Below are 26,462 nucleotides of genomic sequence, written 5' to 3'. Positions count from 1 at the left end.
GTTCCAAGAATGCTGCACTTGGCTGGCCTAGACGGTGGAGCATTGGGACTCTTGATCTTGTGGTTGCAAGTTTGAGTGCCCCATTGCGCATGGAGTTCAATATATTTGTTTTTAAATGTTTCATTTACTACTGCATCACGAGGGCAGAATTCGAGATAAGCGATACCGTAAGACGAAACAACATTAGAATTATTGGGATCCCAGAAGAAGAAGAAAGAGAGAGAGGGGCAGAAGGTATACTGGAGCAAATTACACCAGAGAACTTCCCTAATTTGAGGAAGGAAACAGGCATCAAAATCCAGGAGGCATAGAGAACCCCTCTCAAAATCAATAAAAATAGGTCTACACCCCAACATCTAATAGTAAAATTTACGAGTCTCAGAGACAAAGAGAAAATCCTGAAAGCAGCTCGGGGGAAGAGATATGTAACCTACAATGGCAGAAACGTTAGATTGGCAACAGACCTATCGACAGAGACCTGGCAGGCGAGAAAGGACTGGCAGGATATATTCAGGGCAATAAATGAGAAAAATATGCAGCCAAGAATACTCTATCCAGCTGGGCTGTCATTGAAAATTGAAGGAGAGAGAAAAAGCTTCCAGGACAAACAAAAACTAAAGGAATTTGCAAACACAAAACCAGCCCTACAGGAAATCTTGAAAGGGGTCCTCTAAGCAAAGAGAGAGCCTAAAAGCAACATAGGCCAGAAAGGAACACAGACAATATACAGTAACAGTCACCTTACAGGCAATAACAATGGCACTAAATTCCTATCTTTCAATAGTTACCCTGAATGTAAATGGGCTCAATGCCCCAATCAAAAGACACAGTCTATTAGATTGGATTAAAAAACAAGACCCATCCATATGGTGTCTGCAAGAGACTCATTTTAGACCCAAAGACACCCCCAGATTGAAAGTGAGGGGATGGAAAACCATTCACCATACTAATGGACACCAAAAGAAAGCTGGGGTGGCAATCCTTATATCAGACAAAATAGATTTTAAACCAAAGACTGTAATAAGAGATAGGGAAGGACACTATATCCTACTTAAAGGGTCTATCCAACAAGAAGATCTAACAATTGTACATATCTATGCCCCTAACATGGGAGCAGCCAATTATATAGGGCAATTAATAACAAAAACAAAGAAACACATCGACAACAATACAATAATAGTGGGGGAATTAACACCCCCCTCACTAAAATGGACAGAATATCTAAGCAAAAGACAACAAGGAAATAAAGACTTTAAATAACACACTGGACAAAAGGGACTTCACAGACATATTCAGAATATTCCATGCGAAAGCAACGGAATACACATTCTCCTCTAGTGCCTATGGAACATTCTCCAGAATAGATCACATCCTTGGTCATAAATCAGGTCTCAACCGGTACCAAAATATTGTGATCATTCCCTGCCTATTTTCAGACCACAATGCTTTGAAACTAGAACTCAATCACAAGAGGAAAGTCGGAAAGAACTCAAATACATGGAGGCTAAAGAGCATCCTACTAAAGAATGAGTGGGTCAACCAGGAAATTAAAGATGATTTTAAAAAATTCGTGGAAACCAATGAAAATGAAAACACAACTATTCAAAATCATTGGGATGCAGCAAAGGCAGCCCTAAGAGGAAAGTACATGGCAATACAAGCCTTTTTCAAGAAACAAGAAAGTGGCTCAGTTGGTTAAGCGACTGCTTTCAGCTCAGGTCATGATTCTGGAGTCCCAGGATCGAGTCCCGCATCGGGCTCCCTCCTCAGCAGGGAGCCTGCTTCTCCCTCTGACCCTCGTGCCCTCTCATGTGCTCTCTGTCTCTCTCATTCTCTCTGTCTCAAATAAATAAATAAAATCTTAAAAAAAAAAAAGAAACAAGAAAGGTCTCAAATACACAACCTAACTCTACACCTAAAGGAGCTGGAGAAAGAACAGCAAATAAAGCCTAAGCCCAGCAGGAGAAGAGAAATAATAAAGATCAGAGCAGAAATCAATGAAATAGAAACTAAAAGAACAGTAGAAAAGATCAACGAAACTAGGAGCTGGTTCTTTGAAAGAATTAACAAAATTGATAAACCCCTGGCCAGACTTATCAAAAAGAAAAGAGAAATGACCCAAATAAATAAAATCATGAATGAAAGGGGAGAGATCACAACCAACACCAAAGAAATACAAACAATTATAAGAACATATTATGAGCAACTCTATGCCAGCAAATTCGATAACCTGGAAGAAATGGATGCATTCCTAGAGATGTATCAGCTACCAAAACTGAACCAGGATGAAATAGAAAACCTGAACAGACCTATAACCACTAAGGAAATTGAAGCAGTCATCAAAAATCTCCCCACAAACAAAAGCCCAGGGCCAGATGGCTTCCCACGGGAATTCTACCAAACATTTCCAGAAGAATTAATACCTATTCTTCTGAATCAGTTCCAAAAAATAGAAATGGAAGGAAAACTTCCAAACTCATTGTATGAGGCCACCATTACCTTGATCCCCAAACCAGACAAAGACCTCATCAAAAAGGAGAATTACAGACCAATATCCCTGATGAACAAGGATGCAAAAATTCTCACCAAACTACTAGCCAATAGGATCCAACAGTACATTCAAAGGATTATTCACCACAACCAGGTGGGATTTATCCCTGGGCTGCAAGGTTGGTTCACCATCCGCAAATCAAACAACGTGATACAATACATTAACAAAAGAAAGAACAAGAATCATATGATCTTCTCAATAGATGCACAAAAAGCATTGGACAAATTACAGCATCCTTTCTTGATCAAAACTCTTCAGAGTATAGGGATAGAGGGTACATACTTCAGTATCATAAAAGCCATCTATGAAAAACCTATAGCGAATATCATTCTCAATGGGGAAAAACTGAGAGCTTTCTCCCTAAGGTCAGGAACGCGGCAGGGATGTCCTCTACAACGACTGCTATTCAACATAGTATTCGAAGTCCTAGCCACAGCAATCAGACAATGAAAAGAAATCAAAGGCATCCAAATCGGCAAAGAAGAAGTCAAACTCTCACTCTTTGCAGATGATATGATACCTTATGTGGAAAACCCAAAAGACTCCACCCCAAAACTGCTAGAACTCATACAGGAATTCAGTTAAGTTGCAGGATATAAAATCAATGCACAGAAGTCAGTGGCATTCCTATGAAAGAGAAGAAAGAGAAATGAAGGAGTCAATCCCATTTTCAATTGCACCCAAAACAATAAGATACCTAGGAAGAAATCTAACCAAACAGACAAAGGACCTGTACTCAGAAAACTATAAAATACTCATGAAAGGAATTGAGGAAGACACAAAGAAATGGAAAAACGTTCCATGCTCATGGATTGGAAGAACAAATATTGTAAAGATGTCAATGCTACCTAGAGTAATCTACACATTCAATGCAATCCCCACCAAAATACCATCCACTTTTCTCAAAGAAATGGAACAAATCATCCTAAAATTTGTATGGAACCAGAAAAGACCCCGAATAGCCAGAGGAATGTTGAAAAAGAAAAGCAAAGCTGGCGGCATCACAATTCCGGACTTCCAGCTCTATTACAAAGCTGTCATTATCAAGACACTATGGTACTGGCACAAAAACAGACACATCGATCAATGGAACAGAATAGAGAGCCCAGAAGTAGACCCTCAACTCTATGGTCAACTCATCTTCAACAAAGCAGGAAAGAATGTCCAATGGCAAAAAGACAGTCTCTTCAACAAATTGTGTTGGGAAAGTTCGACAGCCACATGCAGAAGAATGAAATTGGACCATTTCCTTACACCACACACAAAAATAGACTCCAGATGGTTGAAAGACCTCAATGTGAGACAGGAGTCCATCCAAATCCTAAAGGAGAACACAGGCAGAAACCTCTTCGACTCAGCCTCAGCAACTTCTTCCTAGAAACATTGCCAAAGGCAAGGGAAGCAAGAGCAAAAATGAACTATTGGGTCTTCATCAAGATAAAAAGCTTTTGAACAGCAAAAGAAACAGTCAACCAAACCAAAAGACAACCGACAGAGCGGGAGAAGATATTTGCAAATGACATATCAGATAAAGGGCTAGTATCCAAAATTATCAAACCCAACACCCAAAGAACAAAGAATCCAATGAAGAAATGGGCAGAAGACATGAACAGACATTTTTCCAAAGAAGACATCCAAATGGCCACAGACACATGAAAAAGTGCTCAACATCGCTCGGCATCAGGGAAATCCAAATCAAAACCTCAATGAGATACCACCTCTCACCAGTCAGAATGGCTAAAATTAACAAGTCAGGAAAGGACAGATGTTGGCAGGGATCCAGAGAAAGGGGAACCCTCCTACACTGTTGGTGGAAATGCAAGCTGGTGCAGCCACTCTGGAAAACAGTATGGAGATTCCTCCAGAAGTTGAAACTAGATCTACCATATGATCCAGCAACTGCACTGCTGGGTATTTATCCCAAAGATACAAATGTAGGTACCCGAAGAGGTACATGCACCCCGATGTTTATAGCAGCAATGTCCACAATAGCCAAACTGTGGATAGAGCCAAGATGTCCATCGACAGATAAATGGATAAGGAAGAAATGGTATATATATACAATGGAATATTAGTTAGCCATCAAAAGGAATGAGATCTTGCCATTTGCAACGAGGTGGATGGAATTGGAGGGCATTATGCTGAGCGAAATAAGTCAAACAGAGAAAGACATGTATCAAATGACCTCACTGATATGAGGAATTCTTAATGTCAGGAAACAAACTGAGGGTTGCTGGAGTGGGGGGTGGGATGGGAAGACTGGGTGATAGACATTGGGGAGGGTATGTGCTCTGGTAAACCTTGGGAATTGTGCAAGACGGTTGAATCTCAGATCTGTACCTCTGAAGCGAATAATGCAATATATGTTAAGAAACAAAAAAAAAAAAAAGAAGAAGAAGATATCAGGAGGGGAAGAATAAAGGGGGGGAAAGTGGAGGGGGAGATGAACCATGAGAGATGATGGACTCTGAAAAACAAACTGAGGGTTCTAGAGGGGAGGGGGGTGGGAGGATGGTTTAGCCTGGTGATGGGTATTAAATAGGGCACATTCTGAATGGAGCACGGGGTGTTATGCACAAACAATGAATCATGGAACACTACATCTAAAACTAATGATGTATGGTGATTAACATAATAAAAATTTTAAAAAAAATTTAAAAAATTTTAAGAACAGTGTTTCTAAGACGGTAGTTTGTAGTGATACAGGCGTAAATCAAGAAACAAGAATCGTCTCAAATAAGCGGCCTAACTTTCCACCTCAAGGAACCAGAAAAAGAACACGGAAGCCCAAATTTAATAGAAGAAAGGAAGTAACATCTCAAACAAATAAATCAAATACAGACTATGAAGGCAATAGAAAGATCAACAAAAGAGCTGGTTCTTTGAAAAGAAAAAAGCTGAGGGCGCCTGGGTGGCTCAGCTGGCTAAGTGACTGCCTTCGGGTCAGGTCATGATCCTGGAGTCCCCGGATCGAGTCCCGCATCGGGCTCCCTGCTCAGCAGGGAGCCTGCTTCTCCCTCTGACCCTCCCGCCCTCTCATGTGCTCTCTGTCTCTCTCATTCTCTCTGTCTCAAATAAATAAATAAAATCTTTAAAAAAAAGAAAGAAAGAAAAGAAAAAAGCTGACAAATTTTCAGCTAGCCTCAAGGTAAAAAAAAAAAGAATGAGTACACATAATCAGAAATGAAAAAGATGTTTCCATTGATACCATAGACAAAGGCTCATAAGAGACTACTGTGAACAATTACACCCCGACAAGTTTGACCGTCCAAAAGGAAAGGATAAATTCCAAGAAACACACAACCTTCCAAGAATGAATCATGAAGAGACAAATTCTGAACAGACCAATTACCAGTAGGGAAACAAAATGAGTCATTAAAAACCTCTCAACAGTCAGGAGTCCAGATGGCTTTCCTGGTGAATTCTACCAAATTTTCAAAGAAAAATGAATACCAATCCTTCTCAAACTTTTCCACAAATACAAGAGGAAGGAATGCTTCTCAACTCCTTTTAGGAGGCCAGCATTGCCCTTATCAAACCCTACCAAAATACCACAAGAAAAGAAAATTACAGACCCGTATCTGTGATGAACATAGATATAAAAATCCTCAACAAAAGAAGAGCAAACGAAATTCAACAATACAGGAAGAAGTATGAACAAGTCAGATTTATTTCAGGGATGCAAGGGGGGTTCAACATCCACAAATCAATCAAAGAAATAGGCCCCATTAACAAAACAAAGGGTAAAAATCCTATGATCTTCTCCACCAATGCAGAAAAAGCATCTGACAAAACGCAACACCCATTTTGATAAAAGCTCTCAACAAAGCAGGTATACAGAGAATGTAACTCAACCTAATAAAGGCCATACCTGAGAAGCCACGTCCTATGCAAGAGTGAAAGCCAAAAGCTTCTCCTCTAAGATCAGGAACAAGACAAGGATGCACACTCTCGCCACTTCTATTCAACATACAGTTGGCCCTTGAACAATGCAGGGATTAGGGTTGCCAACCCCTGTGCAGTTGAAAATCTGAGAATACTTTTGAGTCACCCAAAACTGAAATACTAATATCCTACTGTTGACCACAAAAGTTACCAGGAACACAAAGATTTGATTCAGACATATTTTGAATGTTACATGTATTATAGACTGTATTCTTACAACAAAGTAAGCTAGAGAAAAAGAGTGTGATTAAGAAAATCTTGATGGAGCTTGGGGCTCAGTTATTAAGCGTCTGCCTTCGGCTCAGGTCATGATCCCAGCGTCCTGGGATCGAGCCCCGCATTGGATCCAAAGACTGTGGGGAGCCTCCTTCTTCCTTTCCAACTCCCCCTGCTTGTGTTCCCTCCCTTGCTGTGTCTCTCTCTGTCAAAAAATAATAGTGTGGAGGTTCCTCAAAAATTTAAAAATAGAGGTACCCTATGACCCAGCAATTGCACTACTGGGTATTTGTCACAAAGACCCAGATGTAGTGAAAAGAAGGGCCATATGCACCCCAATGTTCATAGCAGCAATGTCCGCAACAGCCAAACTGTGGAAAGAGCCGAGATGCCCTTCAACAGATGAATGGATAAAGAAGATGTGGTCCATATATACAATGGAATATTACTCAGCCATCAGAAAGGATGAATACCCACCTTTTACATCAACATGGATGGGACTGGAGAAGATTATGCTAAGTGAAGTAAGTCAAGCAGAGAATGTCAATTATCACATGGTTTCACTTATTTGTGGAACATAAGGAAAAACATGGAGGACATGAGGAGAAGGAAGGGAAAAATGGGGGGGGGGATTGGAGGGAGAGATGAACCATGAAAGACTATGGACATGAGAAACACACAGGGTTTTAGAGGGGGGTTGCGGGGATTGGTGAGCCCAGTGATGGGTATTAAGGAGGGCACGTACTGCATGGAGCACTGGGTGTTATACGAAAACAATGGACCGTGGCTCACTACATCAAAAAGTAATGATGTATTGTATGGTGACTAACATAACATAATAAAATTAAAAAAAAAGAAAAAGAAATAAATAAATTCTTTAAAAAAAAAAATCCTGATGAAGCTAGAGTGTATTATGCTAAGCAAAATAAGTGAGTCAGAGAAAGACGAATACCATGTGATTTCACTCCTAAGGATTTAAGAAACAAAACAGATCAACAAATGGGAGGGGGAATACAAAGAACAGAGAGGGAAACAAACTGTAAGAAACTCTTGATGCTGGAAAACAGAGATTTGACAGAGGGGAGGTGTTTGGGGGATGGTCTAGCTGGGTGATGGGATTAAGGAGGGCACTGTTATGATGAGTAGTAGGGGTTGTAAGCAAGTCATGAATCACGGAATTCTCCTGAAAGCAATATTGCACTGTATGTTAAGTAAGTAGAATATAAATAATCATTTTAAAAGAAAAAAAAATTCAAAAGGACAATACCTTTACAAGCAATGCCTGTATTTACTGAATAAAAAAGGTATTCATTGGACCACACAATTCAAACCGACGATGGACAACGGTCAATTATACTACTGGAAATCCTAGCCAGAGCAATTACACAAGAAAAATAAAGAAATAAAATACATCCAAATTGGAAAGGAAGAAGTAAAGGTCATTATATTCAGGGGCGCCTGGGTAGCTCAGTTGTTTAAGCGACTGCCTTCGGCTCAGGTCATGATCCTGGAGTCCCGGGATCGAGTCCCGCGTCGGGCTCCCTGCTGGGTAGGGAGTCTGCTTCTCCCTCTGACCCTCCTCCCTCTCATGCTCTCTGTCTCTCATTCTCTCTGTCTCAAATAAATAAATAAAATCTTTAAAGAAAAAAAAAAAAGGTCACTATATTCAAATAACATTTTATATGTAAAAAAACCCTAAAAACAACATGAAAAAAACTATTAAACAGATTCAATAAAGTTGCAGGATAAAAAGTACATAAAAATATGTTCCATTTTTATATACTAATAATGAACAGGAAAATAAATTTAAAAAATAATATTTAAAACTGCATCAAAAAAAAAAACAACACAAAAAACACTTAAAGATAAATTTAACCAAGGAGGTGAAAGCCTATATACTGAAAACTGTAAGACACTAAGGAAAGAAACGGAAGACAACACAAGTAAATCGACATTCCATGCTCATAGATTAGAAGAATTAAGTGTTAAAATGTCTACACTACCCAAAACCGTCTAGAGATTGAATGCAATTCTTACCAAAATTCGAAACACGTTTTAAAGACATAAGGCAAAGAATCTTTAAAATTTGTATGGAGGGGCGCCTGGGTGGCTCAGTTGGTTAAGCGACTGCCTTCGGCTTAGGTCATGATCCCAGAGTCCCGGGATCGAGTCCCAAGTCAGGCTCCCTGCTCAGCAGGGAGTCTGCTTCTCCCTCTGACCCTCCCCCCTCTCATGCTCTCTATCTCATTCTCTCTCTCAAATAAATAAATAAATAAATCCTTAAAAAAAAAAAAAAGATTAGTATCCAGTACATATAAAGCACTCCTACACTCAATAACTACAGCAAAAAAACAAAGTGGTTAAAAAGTGGGAGGATTATCCAAATGGACATTATCCAGAGAAGACATCCAGAGATCCAACAGGGACGTGAAAAGATGCTCAACATCATGAATCATCAGGGAAATGCAAATCAAAACAACAATGGGATAGCACCTCACACTGGTTAGAAAACTTAGTATCAAAAAGATGAGAAATAACACATGTTAGCAAGGATGTGGCCGAAAGGGAACCCCAGTGAGCTGTTGGTGGGAACGTAGGTACGTGCATCCACTGTGGAAAAGAGTATGCAGGCTCCTCAAAACATTAAAACTAGAACGAGCCTACAATCCAGCAATTTTTCTCCTGGCCATTTAGCCAAGGAAAACAAAAACACCCATTTGAAAAGATACCTGAACCCCCATGTTCACTGCAGCATTATTCATAACAGCTAAGATAGGAGAACAACCTACATGTCCACGGAGGGATGAATCGATAAGGAAGATGTGGTGTATGTAGACACTGCAATACTCTTTAGCCGTAACAAAAAACGAAATCGTTCTTTTTACAACAACATGGATGGACCCTGAGGGCACGATGCTAACTGAAAGAAGTCAGAGACCAATACTCTATGACAACACTTTTATATGGAATCTAAAAACACCAAAAAACTGAGCTTAAAGATACAGCAGTCAGATTGGTGGTTGACAGGCAGGGGGATGGGTGTGAAATGGGTGACAGGGGTCAAAGGTTCAAACTTACAGGTATAAAGTCAGTCAGTCACAGGATGTAACGTACAACATGGCGGCTATATTTAATAACACTGTATTACAAGCTTCGAAGTTGTAAAGAGAGTGATCTTACAAGTTATCCTAAGGAAAAGGTCTTGTAAAACACTCCAAGACAAAACTGGATTTAAACAGGTAAGCCGTACACCATTGTTCAGGGGACTCAGAAAGTGCAGGGACCTGCCCAAATCTGTGCGGGAAACTGCCCTCCTGTTCCTCACAGAGGCTAAAGGAGAGCTTTGTACACTGGTGAGTGCGTGCACAGAACAGCATGTAAAGTGCTAGGCTCCTCTCTACCCAGAGCACTGGGCACTGCATCCCGCTTAGGGGTACAGGAAGAAGCAGGGAGTTCCTGGGAGATACTGAAAAAGTTGAGGAAGAACAATGCAGGGTGGATGGAAAGTGCCTTACCGGTTTTCCAAATCCCTGGGCATGTTCCATCGTGTAGGTGTCTTTTGAGATGCTACCAAAGGTCGCCGCTGCTGTCTACTCAGGCTCTTGCGGCTGGGCAGCCAACTTCTTTAACTCACTGGCAACCTCTTAGTCATCACTGTCTCTTGACCGTCATTCTAGGGGGAGAGGAACACATAAAAAGGGTCTCATTTCTCTCAGTTGGGATGGTCTGTCAGCTCTTGATCTGAATCACTAACCACCGCCGTTACATCTGTGCCCATAAAGCACTGCGAGTGAATAAAGACTACGATGGTAACAGAAATAGAGAATACTTATCCCTCTGTATTCCTCTGGGTTAGGCCCTATTCTAAGCTGTAAGGTGCAGAGTCAAGCAGAGAGGCATGAGGGTTTCGGATACGCCCCAAACATGGAGAGGTTGGAAGCACAGGTTTTGGAGCTGCAAAGACAAGGGCTTGAAATCTGGTTCCAAGCATTACCTGCGTCTCTAAGACTCAGAGGCCTATCAGGATCCTAGCCCACGGAGATGTGCAAACTGATAAAGGGTGTAGAATGCTTAGCCAGTGCCAGGCACAGAGCAGCTCCTCAATTAACTCACGATGATAATCATGGGGATGGCAATCAAGGTGTTCCTTCCCCAGTGCTAGCAATAACAGTAACTAATACTTCTGTGATATTAATCCCAAAGACTCTTACTGCACTTATCTCGTGCCAGGAACCATGATTTACATTGACTTTGGAAATGGGTTCTGTGTACTACTTCACTAAATCCCCAAAACAAGCCTATATAGGTCCTCTTTGCAGGCCCATCTCTCAGATGAGAATTCTGAGGCCTGGCGATTACCTATCTTGCTCAAGGACACACAGCTGGAAGTGGAATAAGAGGAATGACAACCTGTACTCTGAACCAGTCTAGAGGAAACCCATTACCTACGTTAAATCTGCACCATAACCCTAAGGTTTGGCTGTTCTGCCCACTTTACAGATGGAGAGACTGAAGCTCAGGCCCAGGGCAGAGGCCGAACTCACCTGGCCTCCCCAATGGGAGGAAGCAGGACTTGGCACTCCGTCTCAGGCTTGGCCACTGGGTCTGTGTGGCCCCCTGTGTCCCCTGCAGATACCAGGCTGAGGGGCACCTCTTCCTCGGAACCGCAGCATGCTAGGGTTCCAAGGACGCCGATGCCCCCGGCTCCCTCTGCTCCCAGCCATACCGCCACTGCCCCCAGCTACCGCCACTGCCCCCAGCTACCGCCACTGACACCCGCTGCCCATCACAGACGATGCTTCTGACCGCCGACGCGGCTGGCCCACGCTGCCGCCCTCTGCCGCCTGCTGCTTGCTGGCACTGACTGCCCAGCGCTGACCCTGCCCCTACCGCCACCGGGCCGCTGCCCCCGCCAGTTGCTGCCAATTATCGCTGCCTACCGCCCCAGCCACCTACCTGCCGCTGCCGCCTGCCACCCTTGCCTGCATCCCCTTGCCTCCGCCTGCCTGCCCCTTTCCCCTGCCGCTGCCTGCTACCTCCTTCCACCGCCCGCCGCCCTTGCCTGCCTGCCGCGGCCGCCTGCCTGCGTGCCGTTGCTTACCACAGCCTGCCACCGCTTCCTGCCGCCGCCTGCAATCGCCTACCGCCGCCGCCCACCACACTTGACTGCCGCTACCTGCCTCCCTGCCCCCACCGCTTACTGCCGCCCCCTGCCTCCACTGCCTCCACCGCCCCCCGCTGCCACATACTGACCCCACTAACCCGGCAACTACCGCTGCCGCCGCCCGCTGCTGATACTCCCACTGCTGCCTCTGCTGCCCGGAGCTTCCTCTGCTGCCCAACGTGGAAGCTGACTGGCGCCAGCAATACTGCTAACGCCGCTGACGCCGCTGACGCCGCTGACGCCGCTGACGCCGCTGACGCCGCTGACGCCGCTGACGCCGCTGACGCCGCTGACGCCGCTGACGCCGCTGACGCCGCCGCGTAACCCGACTCTACCCGCCGGCGCTTCCGGCGCCCCTCCCCACGCTGACCGTCGCTGCCGCCGCTGACCCGCCTGCTGCTGACCCCGCCCCTATCGCGGCGCCTGCTTCCCGCGCCGGTGACTCCGGCTGAAGCCAATGGCACCTGCTGTTGAGGCTGCCACACACCGCCACCCGATGACCCGGGGCTGCCCAAAGCTGGCGCCCCTGCAGCCCTTGCCGCCCCTGCAGCCGCTGCAGCCGCAGACGCCCCCCGCTAGTGCTGTCACCGCTGCAACCTCTGCTGCTGCCCGCTGCCGCCTGCCACCGACTGCCACCGCCTGCCTGCCGCTGCCTGCAGCCACTGCCCACCAATGCTGCCACCGCCGCCTGCCACTGCCTGCCTGCTGCCGCCACCAGTCAGTACTACCACTGCCGTCTGCCACTGCCGCCCCCTGCTGCCGCTTACCTCTGCCTGCCGCCGCCACCTGCCTTCTGCCACCCACCGCCCTTGCCTGCGCCTGCAGCCTGCTGCCCGCCGGCATCCATGACCGCCTGCCTGCCGCCGCCGCCGTCTGCTGCCACAGCCTGGCTCCACCGGGCCCAGCTACCTAACCCCGAGAATGCATGCCAACGCTGCCTGCCTACCCCCACCGCTGCCGGCACCACCGGCCTACCGCTGCCACCTCCCTAATGCTGCTCTCTGCCACCTGCCTGTCCCCGCCGCCTGCCTGCTGCCGCCGCCTGCTATATCCTTGCACCACCCGCGGCCCTTACCTGCCGTGGCCTGCCTGCCAGCCACTGCTTACTGTAGCCTGAACCTGCTACCTTTTACCTGCCGCCACTGCCTGCCTACCGCTGGCGCCTGCAGCCCGCTGCCCCCACTGCCTGCCTCCGCTGCAGCCTGCCTCCTCCTGCCACCTTCCCGCGCCACCTGCCTCCGCTGTCTGCCACCGCTTCCTGCCACTGCCGCCTGACACCGCTGCCGGTTGCCCGCCACGGCCCGCTGCCGCTTCCTTACCACCGCCGCCTGCTGCCGCTTACCACTGCCCGCCACCGCAGTCCGCCACCAACGCATGCCTACTACTGCCGCCTCCCAACAGTTGCAATTCCCGCCTTCCTAACACTGCTGCCTGCGGCCACCACCTGTCCCCGCCAACCGCCTGCCACTGCTTCCTGCCACCACCGCCTGTTGCCATCTGCGGCTACTGCCACCAGCCTCTGCTGCCTAACCTCGACGATGGTTGCCAACGTTGCCTGCCTACCGCCGCCACCTGCTGCCGCTGCCCCCTGCAGCCCGCTTGGCCCCACCGCCAGCCGCTGCCACCTGCCGCCGCTGCTGTCTGCTGCCCTCACTGCCTGCCCCCGCTGCGGCCCGCATCCCCCTGACACCTGCCCCTGCCGCCGCTTTCTGCCACCGCTTACGGCCGGCTGCGACTGTTAGCCGCCGCTTCCTGCCTGGCCCCTGCTGCCTGCAGCCCGCCACGGCCTGCAGCATCGCCGCCTACCCCCGCCTACTGCCACTTACCACTACCCGCCACGGCAGCCCCCCGCCAGCACATGCCTACCGCTGCCGCCTACCTAACGCTGCTGCCTGGACCTGCGCCTGCCGCCGCTTACCACTGCCTGCCCCCGTCTGCCACCTCTTGCCGCCGCCGCCCCCTGCCTGCCCATAGCCGGGGCCTGCCGGCCGCCACTACCTGACCCCACCACTGCCCGCCGCCACTTCCTGCCGCCACTGCCTGTTGCCACCTGCGGCTACTGCGTACCCCCAGTGCTGCAGCATGCCTGCAACTGTCTGCCAGCTGCCTGCCGCAGCCTGCCTGCCCCCGCCCACTGCCGCCGCCGCCGCCTGCTACCTCCTTCCACCGCCCGCGGCCCTGGCCTGCCTGCCGCCGCCGCCTGCCTGCCTGCCGCTTCTTACCCAAGCCCGCCACCGCTTCCTGCCGCCGCCTGCAATCACCTACCGCCGCCGCCCACCACACTTGCCTGCCGCTACCTGCCTCCCTGCCCCCACCGCTTACTGCCGCCCCCTGCCTCCCCTGCCTCCACCGCCTCCCGCTGCCACATACTGACCCCCACTAACCCGGGACCTACCGCTGCCGCCGCTCGCTGCTGATACTCCTGCTGCTGCCTCTGCTGCCCAGAGCGTCTGCTGCTACCCAACGCTGAAGCCGACTGACGCCAGCACTACTCCTGACGCCGCGAACGCCGCGGACGCCGCTAACGCCGGGGACGCCGCCGCGTAACCCGCAGATGCCCGCCGGCGCTTCCGGCGCCCCTCCCCACACTGACCCACGCTGCCAACGCTGACCCGCCTGCTGCTGACCCCGCCCCTATCGCGGCGCCTGCTTCCCCCGCCCGTGACTCCGGCTGAAGCCAATGCCACCTGCTGCTGAGGCTGCCACACACTGCCACCCAATGACCCGGGGCTGCCCAAAGCTGGCGCCCCTGCAGCCCTTGCCGCCCCTGTAGCCACTGCAGGCGAGGACGCCACCCGCTGGTGCTGTCACCACTGCCACCTCTGCTGCTGCCCGCTGCCACCTGTCACCGACTTCCACCACCTGCCTGCCGCTGCCTGCCACCGCCTCCTGCCACCGCATGCCTGCTGCCGCCACCAGTCAGTACTACCACTGCCGCCCCCTGCTGCCACTTACCTCTGCCTGCCGCCGCCACCTGCCTTCTGCAACCCACCGCCCTTGCCTGCGCCCGCCGCCTGCTGCCCGCCGCATCCGTGGCCGCCTGCCTGCCACCGCCGTCTGCTGCCGCAGCCTGGTTCCACCGGGCCCAGCTACCTAACCCCGAGAATGCATGCCAAAGCTGCCTGCCTAACCCCACCGCTGACAGCACCGCCGGCCTAACGCTGCCACCTGCCAATCGCCACAGCTGCCGCCTGCCTAATGCTGATGTCTGCCACCTGCCTGCTGCCACCACCTGCTATATCCTTGCACCACCCGCGGCCCTTACCTGCCGTGGCCTGCCTGCCAGCCGCTGCTTACTGCAGCCTGCACCTGCTACCTCTTATCTGCCGCCACTGCCTGCCTACCGCTGGCGCCTGCAGCCCGCTGCCCCCACTGCCTGCCTCCGCTGCAGCCTGCCTCCTCCTGCCACCTTCCCGCGCCACCTGCCTCTGCTGTCTGTCACCGCTTCCTGCCACTGCCTCCTGACACCGCTGCCGCTGCTTCCTGTTGCCGCCTGCCTGCCGCTTGCCGGGGCTTGCCTGCCTGCCGCCCCAGCTGCCTGCGTCCCACCGCTTCCTGCCGCCGACGCCTGCTACCTCCTCGCACCGCCCACCTCCCTTGCTTGTGGCTGCCTGACTGCCAGCCACTGCTTACCACAGCCTGCCCGCGCTGCTGCCTGCTGCCACTGTCGCCTGCCCTGCCGCCTGCCTTCACTTCCTGCCGCCGCTTCCTGTCACCACCTGCCGCCGCCGCTGCCCCCTGCCCCGCCGCTTGCCTTCGCTTCCTGCCGCCGCTTCCTGTCACCGCCTTTCGCCGCCAATGCCGCCTGCCCCGCCGCCTGCCTTCGCTTCCTGCCGCCGCTTCCTGTCACCACCTGCCGGCCCGCTGCCACTGCCGCCTGCCTTCGCTTCCTGCCGACGCTTCCTGCCACCTCCTGCTGCCAAGGTGCCTGCCCCGCCGCCTGCCTTCACTGTGTCACTTTACCAGCACCGCGTGGACAAACCACATGGGACACATTGACTGTTTTCATAGCTCCCCCTCTTCCTGATGCAATGGCCACATTTAGATGGAAAATACTACTTCAATACGTGAAAGAAGAACCATCAAGGGCAGCATTCTAGCAAGTGATTTAAGAGAAGGGGGAAAGGACTAGGCCACTCTTCTCTCCCCTTCTCTCTGGGAGGACTGGTGTGATCTTGGGAATTTGCTAGAACAGCTCAGGGAACTCCTGGAAAGAACAGCTGCATCTTCTGTCGATCAGCACTCACATCTGGGACTGCCTAGAGTTGGAGAAGGCCCAGTTCTCCAGGTGAGCACCTGTTTGCACCATTCGCCATGTCACCACCTGAACAGGCTGGTGTCAACGTCCTCACATTTAAAAGAAGGATGAGCATCATGACACCAACTTCATAAAGCTGTCATGAGACCTGAATGCCCCCACAAAACTCTTAACACAGACGCTGGCATATTGTGTGTGCTCAAGAGATACTAACTCTTATGATCATTACTAATAACATATTAAAGTTTTCCACGACTAGAACCTTCCACAGATCTTGTTTTTTTTCCGGAATCGGTCATGGGTATTATATTTGACCAAAGATATACATTTAGGAGATAGTTTCCAAGGGGTGAAGATGCATTGTGTCCATAAAACAGTTTTCTGCTGGAGCCCACATAGCCTTGCCTGCTTCAAATGCAGTGGGTAGCTCATGTCTGCTCTAGAGATTAGAAACACTACATGGGGAGCTTAAGGACCCCATGGTTCTGATTGTGTGACCTCCTGGAACAGAATGTCATTCAACCTACTAAACCTCAGATTCCTCAACATCGCAATACACTTTACCGGATAATCTTAGAGATCCTCTCCAGGCAAAAATTCCAGTTCAACAGTTTTATAACCCAAGCTTTGGAGAATTTGTCTGCCATGTTTGCTCCTCTATTCCCAATCCCTGCCACAGAGAAGACACTAAATAAGCATTTGTAGAGTAAAAACATGGATAAATAAAAAAGATCCACTTGAAAAAATAAATCCAATTGATCCTTTTCCTCTTGAAGAAAAAAAAAAATTCATTAATTAGATACTTCCAAAATTTAATATTTCTGTCTATTTTGTTGTGCTGCCCATGTATTAACTGTGTAAAGCAATAATAATGCCTTCTTTTTTTTAATTTATTTTTTTATTCTTATGTTAATCCCCATACATTACATCGTTAGTTTTAGATGAAGTGTTCCATGATTCATTGTTTGTGCATAACACTCAGTGCTCCATGCAGAATGTGCCCTCCTCAATACCCACCACCAGGCTAACCCATCCTCCCACCCCCTCCCCTCTAGAACCCTCAGTTTGTTTTTCAGAGTCCATTGTCTCTCATGGTTCGTCTACCCCTCCGATTTCCCCCGCTTTATTCTTCCCCTCCCGCTACCTTCTTCTTTTTTTTTTTTCTTAACATATATTGCATTTGTTTCAGAGGTACAGATCTGAGACTCAACAGTCTTGCACAATTCACAGAGCTTACCAGAGCACATACTCTCCCCAGTGTCTATCACCCAGTCACCCCATCCCTCCCAACCCACCCCCCACTCGAACAACACTCAGTTTGTTTCCTGCGATTAAGAATTCCTCATATCAGTGAGATCATAGGATACATGTCTTTCTCTGTTTGACTTATTTCACTCAACATAGTACCCTCCAGTTGCATCCACGTCGTTGCAAATGGCAAGATCTCATTCCTTTTGATGGCTGCATAATATTCCATTGTATATATATACCACCTCTTCTTTATCCATTCATCTGTCGATGGACATCTTGGCTCTTTCCACAGTTTGGCTATTGTGGACATTGCTGCTATAAACATCGGGGTGCATGTACCCCTTCGGAACCCTACCTTTGTATCTTTGGGGTAAATACCCAGTAGTGTAATTGCTGGATCATAGGGTAGCTCTATTTTCAACTTTTTGACGAACCTCCATACAGTTTTCCAGAGTGATAATGCCTTCTTTTTTTAAAATTTAAATTCAATTAGCCAACATATAGTACATCATTAGTTTTTCGTGTAGTGTTCAATGACTCATTAGTTGCATATAACACCCAATGCATATCACAACACGTGCCCTCCTTAAAAATCCCATCACCCAATTACCCCATCCCCCCACCCACCTCCCTTTCCACAACCCTCAGTTTTTTTCCTGGAGTCAAGAGTCTCTCACGGTTTGTCTCCTTCTCTGATCTTTCCTCCCTTCCCCTATGATCCTCTGCATTGTTCCTTATATTCCACTGCCTTCTTGGGCTTACAGTGAATACAATAAAATATAGTTCAGCAATGATATGTAGATTGTGGGAGTAGTAAATGAAGTTAAAGTATTCTAGTGTCCTCATATTTTCTGGGAAAAGATCAGAGGCTCTAATTTATATTTGTCTGTAGTAAGTCAAAGGCATACTTTTTACCTTTGATTGCAGTTACTAAAAGAATAGTAAGTGAATGTATTACTTCTGTAGTGCATTGAATGGTGGCCCGCAAAATGATATGTCAACATCTTAACTCCTGGAGCCTGTGAATGTGATCATATTTAGATATAGAGTACACAGATGTAATTAAGTTAAGGATATTGAGAGATCATTGTAGATTGCCCAGGTGCACACTAAATCCAATGATAGGTGTCCTTCTAACAAACAGAAGAAGATGGACGCACAAAAGGGAACACTATGGGACAGCAGAGTCAGAGATTAGAGTGACAATGTCACAAGCCAAAGAATGAGAACAGACACCAGAACTGAAGAGGCAAAGAAGGATTCCCTCCTAGAATGGCTGGAGGGAGCATGGCCCTGCTGACTCCTTGACTTCATGCTCTTGGCCTCCAGAACTGTGTTCAAGCCACCGTGTTTGTAATAATTGATTATAGCAGCCATAGGAAATTGAGAAGTCTTTTATTTTAATTTTTTTCTCTTTCATTATTCAACCAATTTCTTACTTTATCAACTTTTTTTAAAATATTTTTTTTCATTTTTACACTTACATTTTATCCTTTCATTGTATTTAATTTTATTTTTGTATATATATAAGTTTTTCTTTCTTTACAATTTTGGGATGCAGTTTCTTCTAACAAATAGACCAAAATACACCCAGAATTTAGCATATGGTTCTCTTCTCTTCACCTATCTGATCGTATTCTCTCTTTTTTGTCTTTGTTTTGTTTTGTTTTCTTAAAGTCATTTTTGTACTTTCATCTTTACACTTACATTCTATCCTTTCAATGTATTTAATGTTATTTTTGTATATATATGTTATTCTTTCTTTATAATTTTGAGATGTAGTTTCTTCAAACAAACTGAACAAAATACGCTCAGGATATAATGTATAGCTCTGTTCTGTTCACCTGTTTATATTCCTGTCTTCTTTTTTTCATTTTTTTCTTTTTTAATTTTCATGTCTACAGTTACATTCTATTCTTTCACTGTATTTTATTTTATTATTGTACACACATAAGTTTTTCTTACTTTACAATTTTGGGATCTAGTTTTCTAACAAACAGACCAAAATACACACAGGATCCAGTGTATTGCTCTATTCTGTTCACCTCTGGTTATATTCTCCTTTTGATTCTTTAATTTCAATTTTTTTTTTTTTTAGTTTAAGATCTCTCCTGATTTGTTTAGTGTATATTTCTCTGGGGTCATTGCTGTCATTGTGGTATTTTGTTCTTTCATTCATCTATTCTTCCTGGACAAAATGGTCTAAGACAGAAAAACTCACCTCAACAAAAGAGAACAAGAGGCAGTACTGACTTCCAAGGACCTAATCAGTATGGAGGTAAGTAAGATGTCAGAACTAGAGTTCAGAATAATGATTATAAAGATAATAGATGGGCTTGAAAAAAGCATAGAAGACACTACAGAATCTCTTTCTGGAGAAATGAAAGAACTAAAATCTGCGCGTGTTGAAATCAAAAAGGCTATTAATGTGATGCAATTAAAAATGGAGGGAGATCCCTGGGACATTTGCAGACAGGACCAGGAGTCCCTGAAGCCAAGGGAAACTTCAGATCAGGAGAACGGGCCTCGCCCGGGAAGGAGGCCTGAACACTTTGCCCTGATTGTCTTGTGCGCACGGACGGACGTGACCTGGCCCTGCCTTGAGCCCCTAGGTTTGCTGTAGTGCCAGGTGGGCCTGAGTGGCTGGGCTCCGGGCCGGGATCAGCCCTTCCCACCTCCCCCAGGGCTTGTGTGATTGAGACAACTTTCTACTTCATGGCAAAGTCAGGGGCAACTGTTTTCTGGAACCTGGCTGGCCTCCCCTCCCCCAGCCCAACTGCTCTGCCCTGGTTGCCGGGCACCGTTGACCTCATAGGTGGAACTCTCCACAGGATTCTCAGTGGTCCGTTGTGGCCACAGGACTCTGGCACTTGGAGACAGAGCTGTGGAGCCTGACGCAGCCATGGAGGGCGCCCTCTTGGCCACCAGATCCACTTGCCAGCTGGTGTTGGAGCACCTGTGGGGGGCGCTGCAGCTGATTTCTGAAAGCTGGGGACACACCCCGAGTCTCCCCGTGTTGCCCTGTGCGGTGCTCATATGGACTGTGCTGCTGGTTCTCCTAGTGAAGAGACAACTCACTCGAAGAAGCGCGAAGGCACTGGGCCACAGGGGCTCTGCCCGCCACGAAGTGTGTGGAGCCCGCCGTGAGGAGAGTGGCCCAACCACACAAGCCGAGGCCGCCCTCAGGCCGCCCGCGGTGGTGGCCAGTCCTCCCTTGTTACAAGCCCTGTGCTTGTCGGCAATGAACACAGAACTGAGCAGGCTGGTGGATAGGGACACTGTCAACTTTTTGAGGAAGGTACTGAAGGAACTGGACCAGCCTCCCGACCTGCCCCAGGTCCCTAGGGAAAAACCCATCCTCAGAACATCGGAGAAGGATGGAAAACAGCTTCTGACGAAAAGAACGAAGGATCAGAGTGAAAACACTCCTTTTCCAGAAGGTCCCGAACCGCTCAACCAAGAAGTTTCGAGATGGAGGCAGAAAGGGCAGGAGAAGGAGGAGGAAGAAAGGCTGGAGCCGTCGAAGGCATGCATGGAGCTGGTCCCGAAAGATCAAGCCGGCTAGTCCCCGTCCAGGGCCGGACCCGGGCTGCAGGCCGTCCCCCCGCCTGACCTCCCTGCAGAGCACAACGGTGCTGGGACCCAGGGAGTCCAGCCAAAGAGGGGAGCAGGAAATGGTGATCAGCCCGCCCATTGGGCAGCAGTGGATCTGAAGGGCGTCCCTGAGGATGCTGGCTGCCCTGGGTCCCCTCCAAGTCCCGAAGGGGAACAGCAACACAGAGCCAGACGACTGTGGGCAGAAAGGCAAGAGATCGTGGAGCTGACACGACAAATCCACAGCCTGTAAACCCAGGAAGCCTCTTTGCAGAAGGAAACTTCACAGCCAGACAAGGAGATTCAGCCGCTGAAGCTGAAACTTCAGAACCCCCTGGATGAACAGGAGCAATACATCCTGCAACTTGACCGAAAAGCGTTTCAGGCGCAAGCTCAGTGCTTGGAAATGAAGAAGAAACTGGCCAGCGTGCACAGAGAAATGAACTTCACGTGCCAGATTCGCAACCTCTACAAGAAGATGGCCCAAGACCTGGGCAAAGAGCTGGAGAGAACCACCTCCTACTATCATCGCAAGCTGGTCCTCTTCCATCAGGACAGAGTCGCGAAGAGCTGGGTGGTGGCTGCATCCAGAGAGAGGGAGTTCCAGGAGCTAAGGAAAGAGAATGATCACTTGAGGCGGATGCTAGCCGGTGTGGAGTCCAGCTGCCGGCCTGTCCTGAGGGACCCTCTTGGTCCTGCTGCTCCGCCCACAGCCCACGCAGGCTGGGAAGTGTCAGGGGGTACCCGGGGTCATCAGGCCCCCAGGGGGGATGGGAGGTCCACCGTGAGGGCCCCGGGACCCGGAGTCGCCAGCAAGGGTGACCGGGCTCAGGGCAGCCGGGCTCTGAGCAGCCAAAGCCCGGCTCAGCATCTGCGCAGAGCTCCGTGAAGAACGTCTGATGGCTCTCTCTCTAGTAAAACGGCTACCATTTCGGAACTGATGCCACAGTGACTCTCTGCAGGATAGCGGTGGAACCCCATCACAGACTGTGTAACTAGAGCTTTGTCCACATTGTCATGAATACATAGCTTCCCTGCCGGACGCTTTAGAACTCTCGGCTGTAGGTATGGTGGTCGGATTTAAATTAATGCCACTGGGACTGAAGACATCCTCTATTGTGGACATAGACAGAGACTTTCAAACAAGACCATTTCTGTGCTCTAGGACTAGGGTTACAGTTACGCAGAAATAACTCAGTATTTATGTGATTGCCTTAAAAAAAGAGAACAGAAAAACCTTAAACAAAACATCTCACTCAAACTGTATGAAAGAGTTTGTGCTGTCTTAAATTCAAATTTTAGTCCTAAAACTCATATTTTAGTCCTAAATTCAAATTTTAGTCCTAAATTCAAATTTTAGTCTTAAATTCAAATTTTAGTCCTAAATTCACATTTTAGTCCTAAGTTCATATTTTAGTTCTGAATTCATATTTTAGTCCTAAATTCATAGCAATAGTTTAGTCTTAAATTTATAGATAGGAAAACTTAGGAATTTGCAACCATTTCTTCCTTGTTCTGCAATTTTTTTCTTCTTAGCCTCTGTTGTTTTGTTTAAGATACTGTTTGTTGTTTAACATTTGTGAATTTTATGCAGTCAAAATACAAACTTTTCTCCTGATAACAAGCATACACTCCCATGCACGTGGACGCGTGCACACGCACACACCCCAGGATGCAAACCTAGACTATTGTAGTTGTTTTATGAATTCATATTTTAGTCTTTAATTCTTATTTTAGTCCTAAATTCATGGGATTAATTTAATCTTAAACTTATAGATAGGAAAGCTTAAGAATCTGCAACCATTTCTTCCTTGTTCCGTGATTTTTTTCTTAATCTTTGTTGTTTTGTTTATGATACTATTTATTGTTTAACACTTATATATTTTAAGCAGTCAAAATACAACGTTTTCTCCCGAAGACAAGCATACACTCCCATGCACGTGGACACGTGCACACGCGCACGCCCCAGAATGCAGAATCTAGACTATTGTAGTTGTTTTTTGAGTACCTGGAAAATGTAAAAATAGAATTGACAATTTCATTAATTGCTTGTAGATAAATAAATTACTGAAAGGAAAAAAACGTGTGTGTGCAATGTGTAAAGAGAGGAAAGTCTCCTTGATCTTCTGCACAGAGAGCAGAGTCTCCAAATGGACCAGGGAAGATCCCAGGCAGAAGCGCTTCTCCCACAGGGTCTGGAGGAAGAGGCCAGGGGACAGTCCCCAGCTGAAGCAGGGAGTAGGGCAGGACCAAGGAGGGGGCTCCCAGCCTCCAGCCACAGGGGGAGGTGGTCCCACCCCTGGGCCTGGAGGGAGGACAGGGAGGTGGCATCTGCTGAGCCCAGTGGGGGGCTGTCCCAGGAATGGTGCAGGGCCGCCCCCAGAGGGCCTGGAGAGCAGACAGGAGTCAGCCTTGGGCACAGGGCAGACAGAAGAGGGTTCAGGAGCAATTTGGAGAACGACCCGCAATCATGACTCTCTTTGACCCAAAGTGTGCCTGTGTGTGTTACTGCCTGCATTTGCGCCCACATATGTAGTGAGAATCTCTGCAGCTTCTACGATGTCTTTGGCACTGGGCCGCCGTGGCTCTCTAACTGTCCCTGCTACAGGCTGGGGTGGGGTGGCAGGGCAGGGGGGCTCTCTGGAGGAGGTGGCCTCTGAGCTGAACACTGATGGATAAGCAGCGGTTATCAGTGGTGCTTTCACACTTGAAAGAGCATGTGAAAATCTTGGAGACCTTGTTACAGAAAGATTTTGATTTCAAGTTGTGGAGCTGAGAGCTTGCACGGCCCCCACGTGAGCTCTATGCTGGGACCAGACATGGAGTAGGAAGGATCCTTAGATGATGATGGGCTAGGAGCGAGTGGGGGCAGGTGGATGGCGCAAAGGCATTTCCGGCAGAAGGCACACACAGGCAAAACCACGGGACACAAAACAGCCTAGTCTGGTGAGCAAGGCAAGGTTGTGCAGTTAGCTTTCTGGAGCCCAGAAACTCAACGCTGGGAGGGTGCGAACAGGAGTCGGAATAGATGCACACCCTGTGCACATGTACTGTTCCCAATTACGCTGTCCAGGGCTCCTGTCCTAACGGGCAATCTTGTCCCGCTAGAGAACCTCTCTCCTGACTCACAAGCACCTAGAATACTCTAATCTTGGGGTGCCAACGGCCATCATGTTGCTTTTGGAAATCCTCCGAGAACATAAGCTATCACAGAGAAAACAGTAGAGCCAAAAGACAGCAAGAAACAAAATCCTGATACCTGGACCCTTGATCCAGCTGTTCCTGAAGCTTCTTTCCGAGTCTCAGAAAGGACCTAACCTGAGTCCCCTTTGAGGCTTAAGCAGGTTGAGATAAGTTTCTACCACCTGCATATGAAAGAATCCTGCTGGTTATATTTTATAATAGTTCTGCTGATAGCAAACCCTGTCTTCAGGAGAAGGCACTGTCCAAAGTCACAGAGTCCATCAGAACAGACAAGGTGAGACAGCTCACAGGTTCAGTTGGCCACACTCAGGCTCCTACCTTACAAGTATAAGGACAGTGACAAGCTTCCCTGTTTCTGGCACTGCAGGGCATTCTCCCTCTGGGGTCCCTCACTGCCCATGACAGTTGTCCTCTCCCTGGGTGGGCATGGGGACATTGTTGTGCTCAGCTCCCAGGCAGGGTTCTCAAAGCCAAACCCCACCCCATCCTGAGGTTCATGACATCATAGTGAGGACACTAAATCCCCAGGCTCTGCCATCCCTTGACATAAAACCCCACCCGAACTCTTGTCTAACCACCAAAGGTTGACCCTCTGGGAAACAGTGTGAGTGACTGTGCCCTGGGTTAGGCTTAGAAGGGTCCTCCATCCATTGCTAGATTGACAAATCGAGGGTGCTCCCTCACCCAGGACTCACGGGCTGCGCACCCTCCTGGAAGGGCAGGCTGTTCCTACCCCTCCCAGAGCGACAAGCCTACTACCGGGCTTCTGATGGACCCCAAACTATCGGGTGAGGAGGAAAGGCTGCTGGCCACCCACAGGCCCTGTGTGTAAGATGCTTTGACGTGAATAACCCAGACCCATGGAGGGAAGGACAGGACCCCGTGGGAGCTGGGGAACCATGATGGACACGAAACACAATCACCATGGCAACGTGCTCTCTAGCCCTGGCCTCCTCACCTAGTCCTGGCCCCTGTCCTTTCCAACGTGTGGCCTGAGGTTCTCTCTAGGGTGTGGTCACCGGAGTTCTTTCTGCCTCATGCAGAACGAGGTGACAGATGCACCCATTTGGTGCTTGGTGCCGGTACGGGCTTGAATAACATCCCCTCAGATTCATGTCTGCCTGGAGCCTCAGAAAGTGAGCTTATTTGGAAATAGGGTCTCTGGAGACATAATTAGTTGAGATGAGGTCATACTGGGCTATGGCACAGGCCTGATCCAACACGACTGGTGTCCTTACAGGCGGAGCGGGCGGACTCAGACTGGCAGGAGGGAAGCCGGGTCAGCCGGGGACAGGGACTTCGGTGAAGCAGCTTCGAGCCCAGAAATGCCCTGCTTGGCCGCAGCGCCCAGAAGCTGGGACAAAAGCATGGAAAGGATGTCCCTTTGGGCCTCCAGAAGGGACGGAACCTGACGGACCCTGATTTCAGAACTGTGGCCTCCAGAACAGTGAGAGAATACAGTTCTGGGGTCTCAAGCTGCCTGGTTTGGGGTGTTTTGCAAGAGCAGTCACTGCAAACGAATGCGGTGCCACAGAGCCCTCAAAATGCAGGCCTTGCAAATGCTCAGAGCTGGAATCCAAGGAGCCCGAAGCTGCGGGGAAAGGAAAGACGTGTGTCTGTCTGACGTGCACCCCTCCTGCTTCTAGGGACAGATGTCGCCAGACAAATGGCCCCGAACCATTGAGCCCCTCCTCTTGGATACTGATGTGAGAAGTCACCCCCTAGGGAGCCCATCATGACCTGGACCCATGACCCTGGGTGCAGAGTTAGCCTCCGGGAGTGACCCCGCAGCTGCGGGCTGGAGACCACCCCAGTGGTTGCTCTGCGGACTGAGCAAGAGTGACGGGCAGGAAGGCACGCGGGAATGCTCGCCTGCCGCCCTCCAACCTCTGTCTTATTCTTCCAGAGGTTGCTTTGTTTGGGGTGTGTTCCCAGGAGGGGGTTGGAGACTCTGTCCCATGGCTTCCACTTCTGGGCAGCCCCCACTGTCAGTGCGGAGTGCACTAAGTCAGCCCCTCGTGGGAAAAGCGTTTGTGGACCTGCCATTCCAACACGACACCATCCAGCACTTGGGGCACCAGCGCCCCCCAAGCAGTGGTGGGGGAGGGACAGGGACACTTCTGATGGGACTCCAGCCCTCCACAACCACATGAACCACGATCTCAGCACGTGTGAAGCCGTCAGACCGTAACGGAGTGTTGCGGGAACAGAGTGTGGCCGACGACCCGAATCACCCGCTAGCAATCTTTCGCCCTGCTTCAAGACCAGAGGGGGCTGCA

The 26,462-nt window shown here is 48.8% G+C and overlaps 1 protein-coding gene across 1 annotated transcript in view; it reads left to right on the top strand.

Annotated features, from left to right (window-relative positions):
- LOC135362477 (proline-rich protein 36-like) overlaps positions 1–26,462 on the top strand; it is an 81,680-nt gene that overhangs the window by 19,983 nt on the left and 35,235 nt on the right. Inside the window, exons 2-8 of the mRNA XM_064577709.1 lie at positions 12,077–12,196; positions 12,456–12,799; positions 12,989–13,600; positions 13,653–13,808; positions 13,851–14,129; positions 14,322–14,419; positions 14,650–15,800. Of these exons, the coding sequence (XP_064433779.1) occupies positions 12,077–12,196; positions 12,456–12,799; positions 12,989–13,600; positions 13,653–13,808; positions 13,851–14,129; positions 14,322–14,419; positions 14,650–15,800 (2,760 nt within the window). The remainder of the gene's footprint in view (positions 1–12,076; positions 12,197–12,455; positions 12,800–12,988; positions 13,601–13,652; positions 13,809–13,850; positions 14,130–14,321; positions 14,420–14,649; positions 15,801–26,462) is intronic.

Source organism: Mirounga angustirostris, unplaced genomic scaffold (assembly GCF_029215605.1).
Source record: "Mirounga angustirostris isolate CCGP_5_RB_7025 unplaced genomic scaffold, mMirAng1.0.hap1 SCAF_14, whole genome shotgun sequence".
Lineage (NCBI taxonomy): Eukaryota > Metazoa > Chordata > Mammalia > Carnivora > Phocidae > Mirounga > Mirounga angustirostris.
This window is presented reverse-complemented; position numbering and strand designations above follow the sequence as displayed.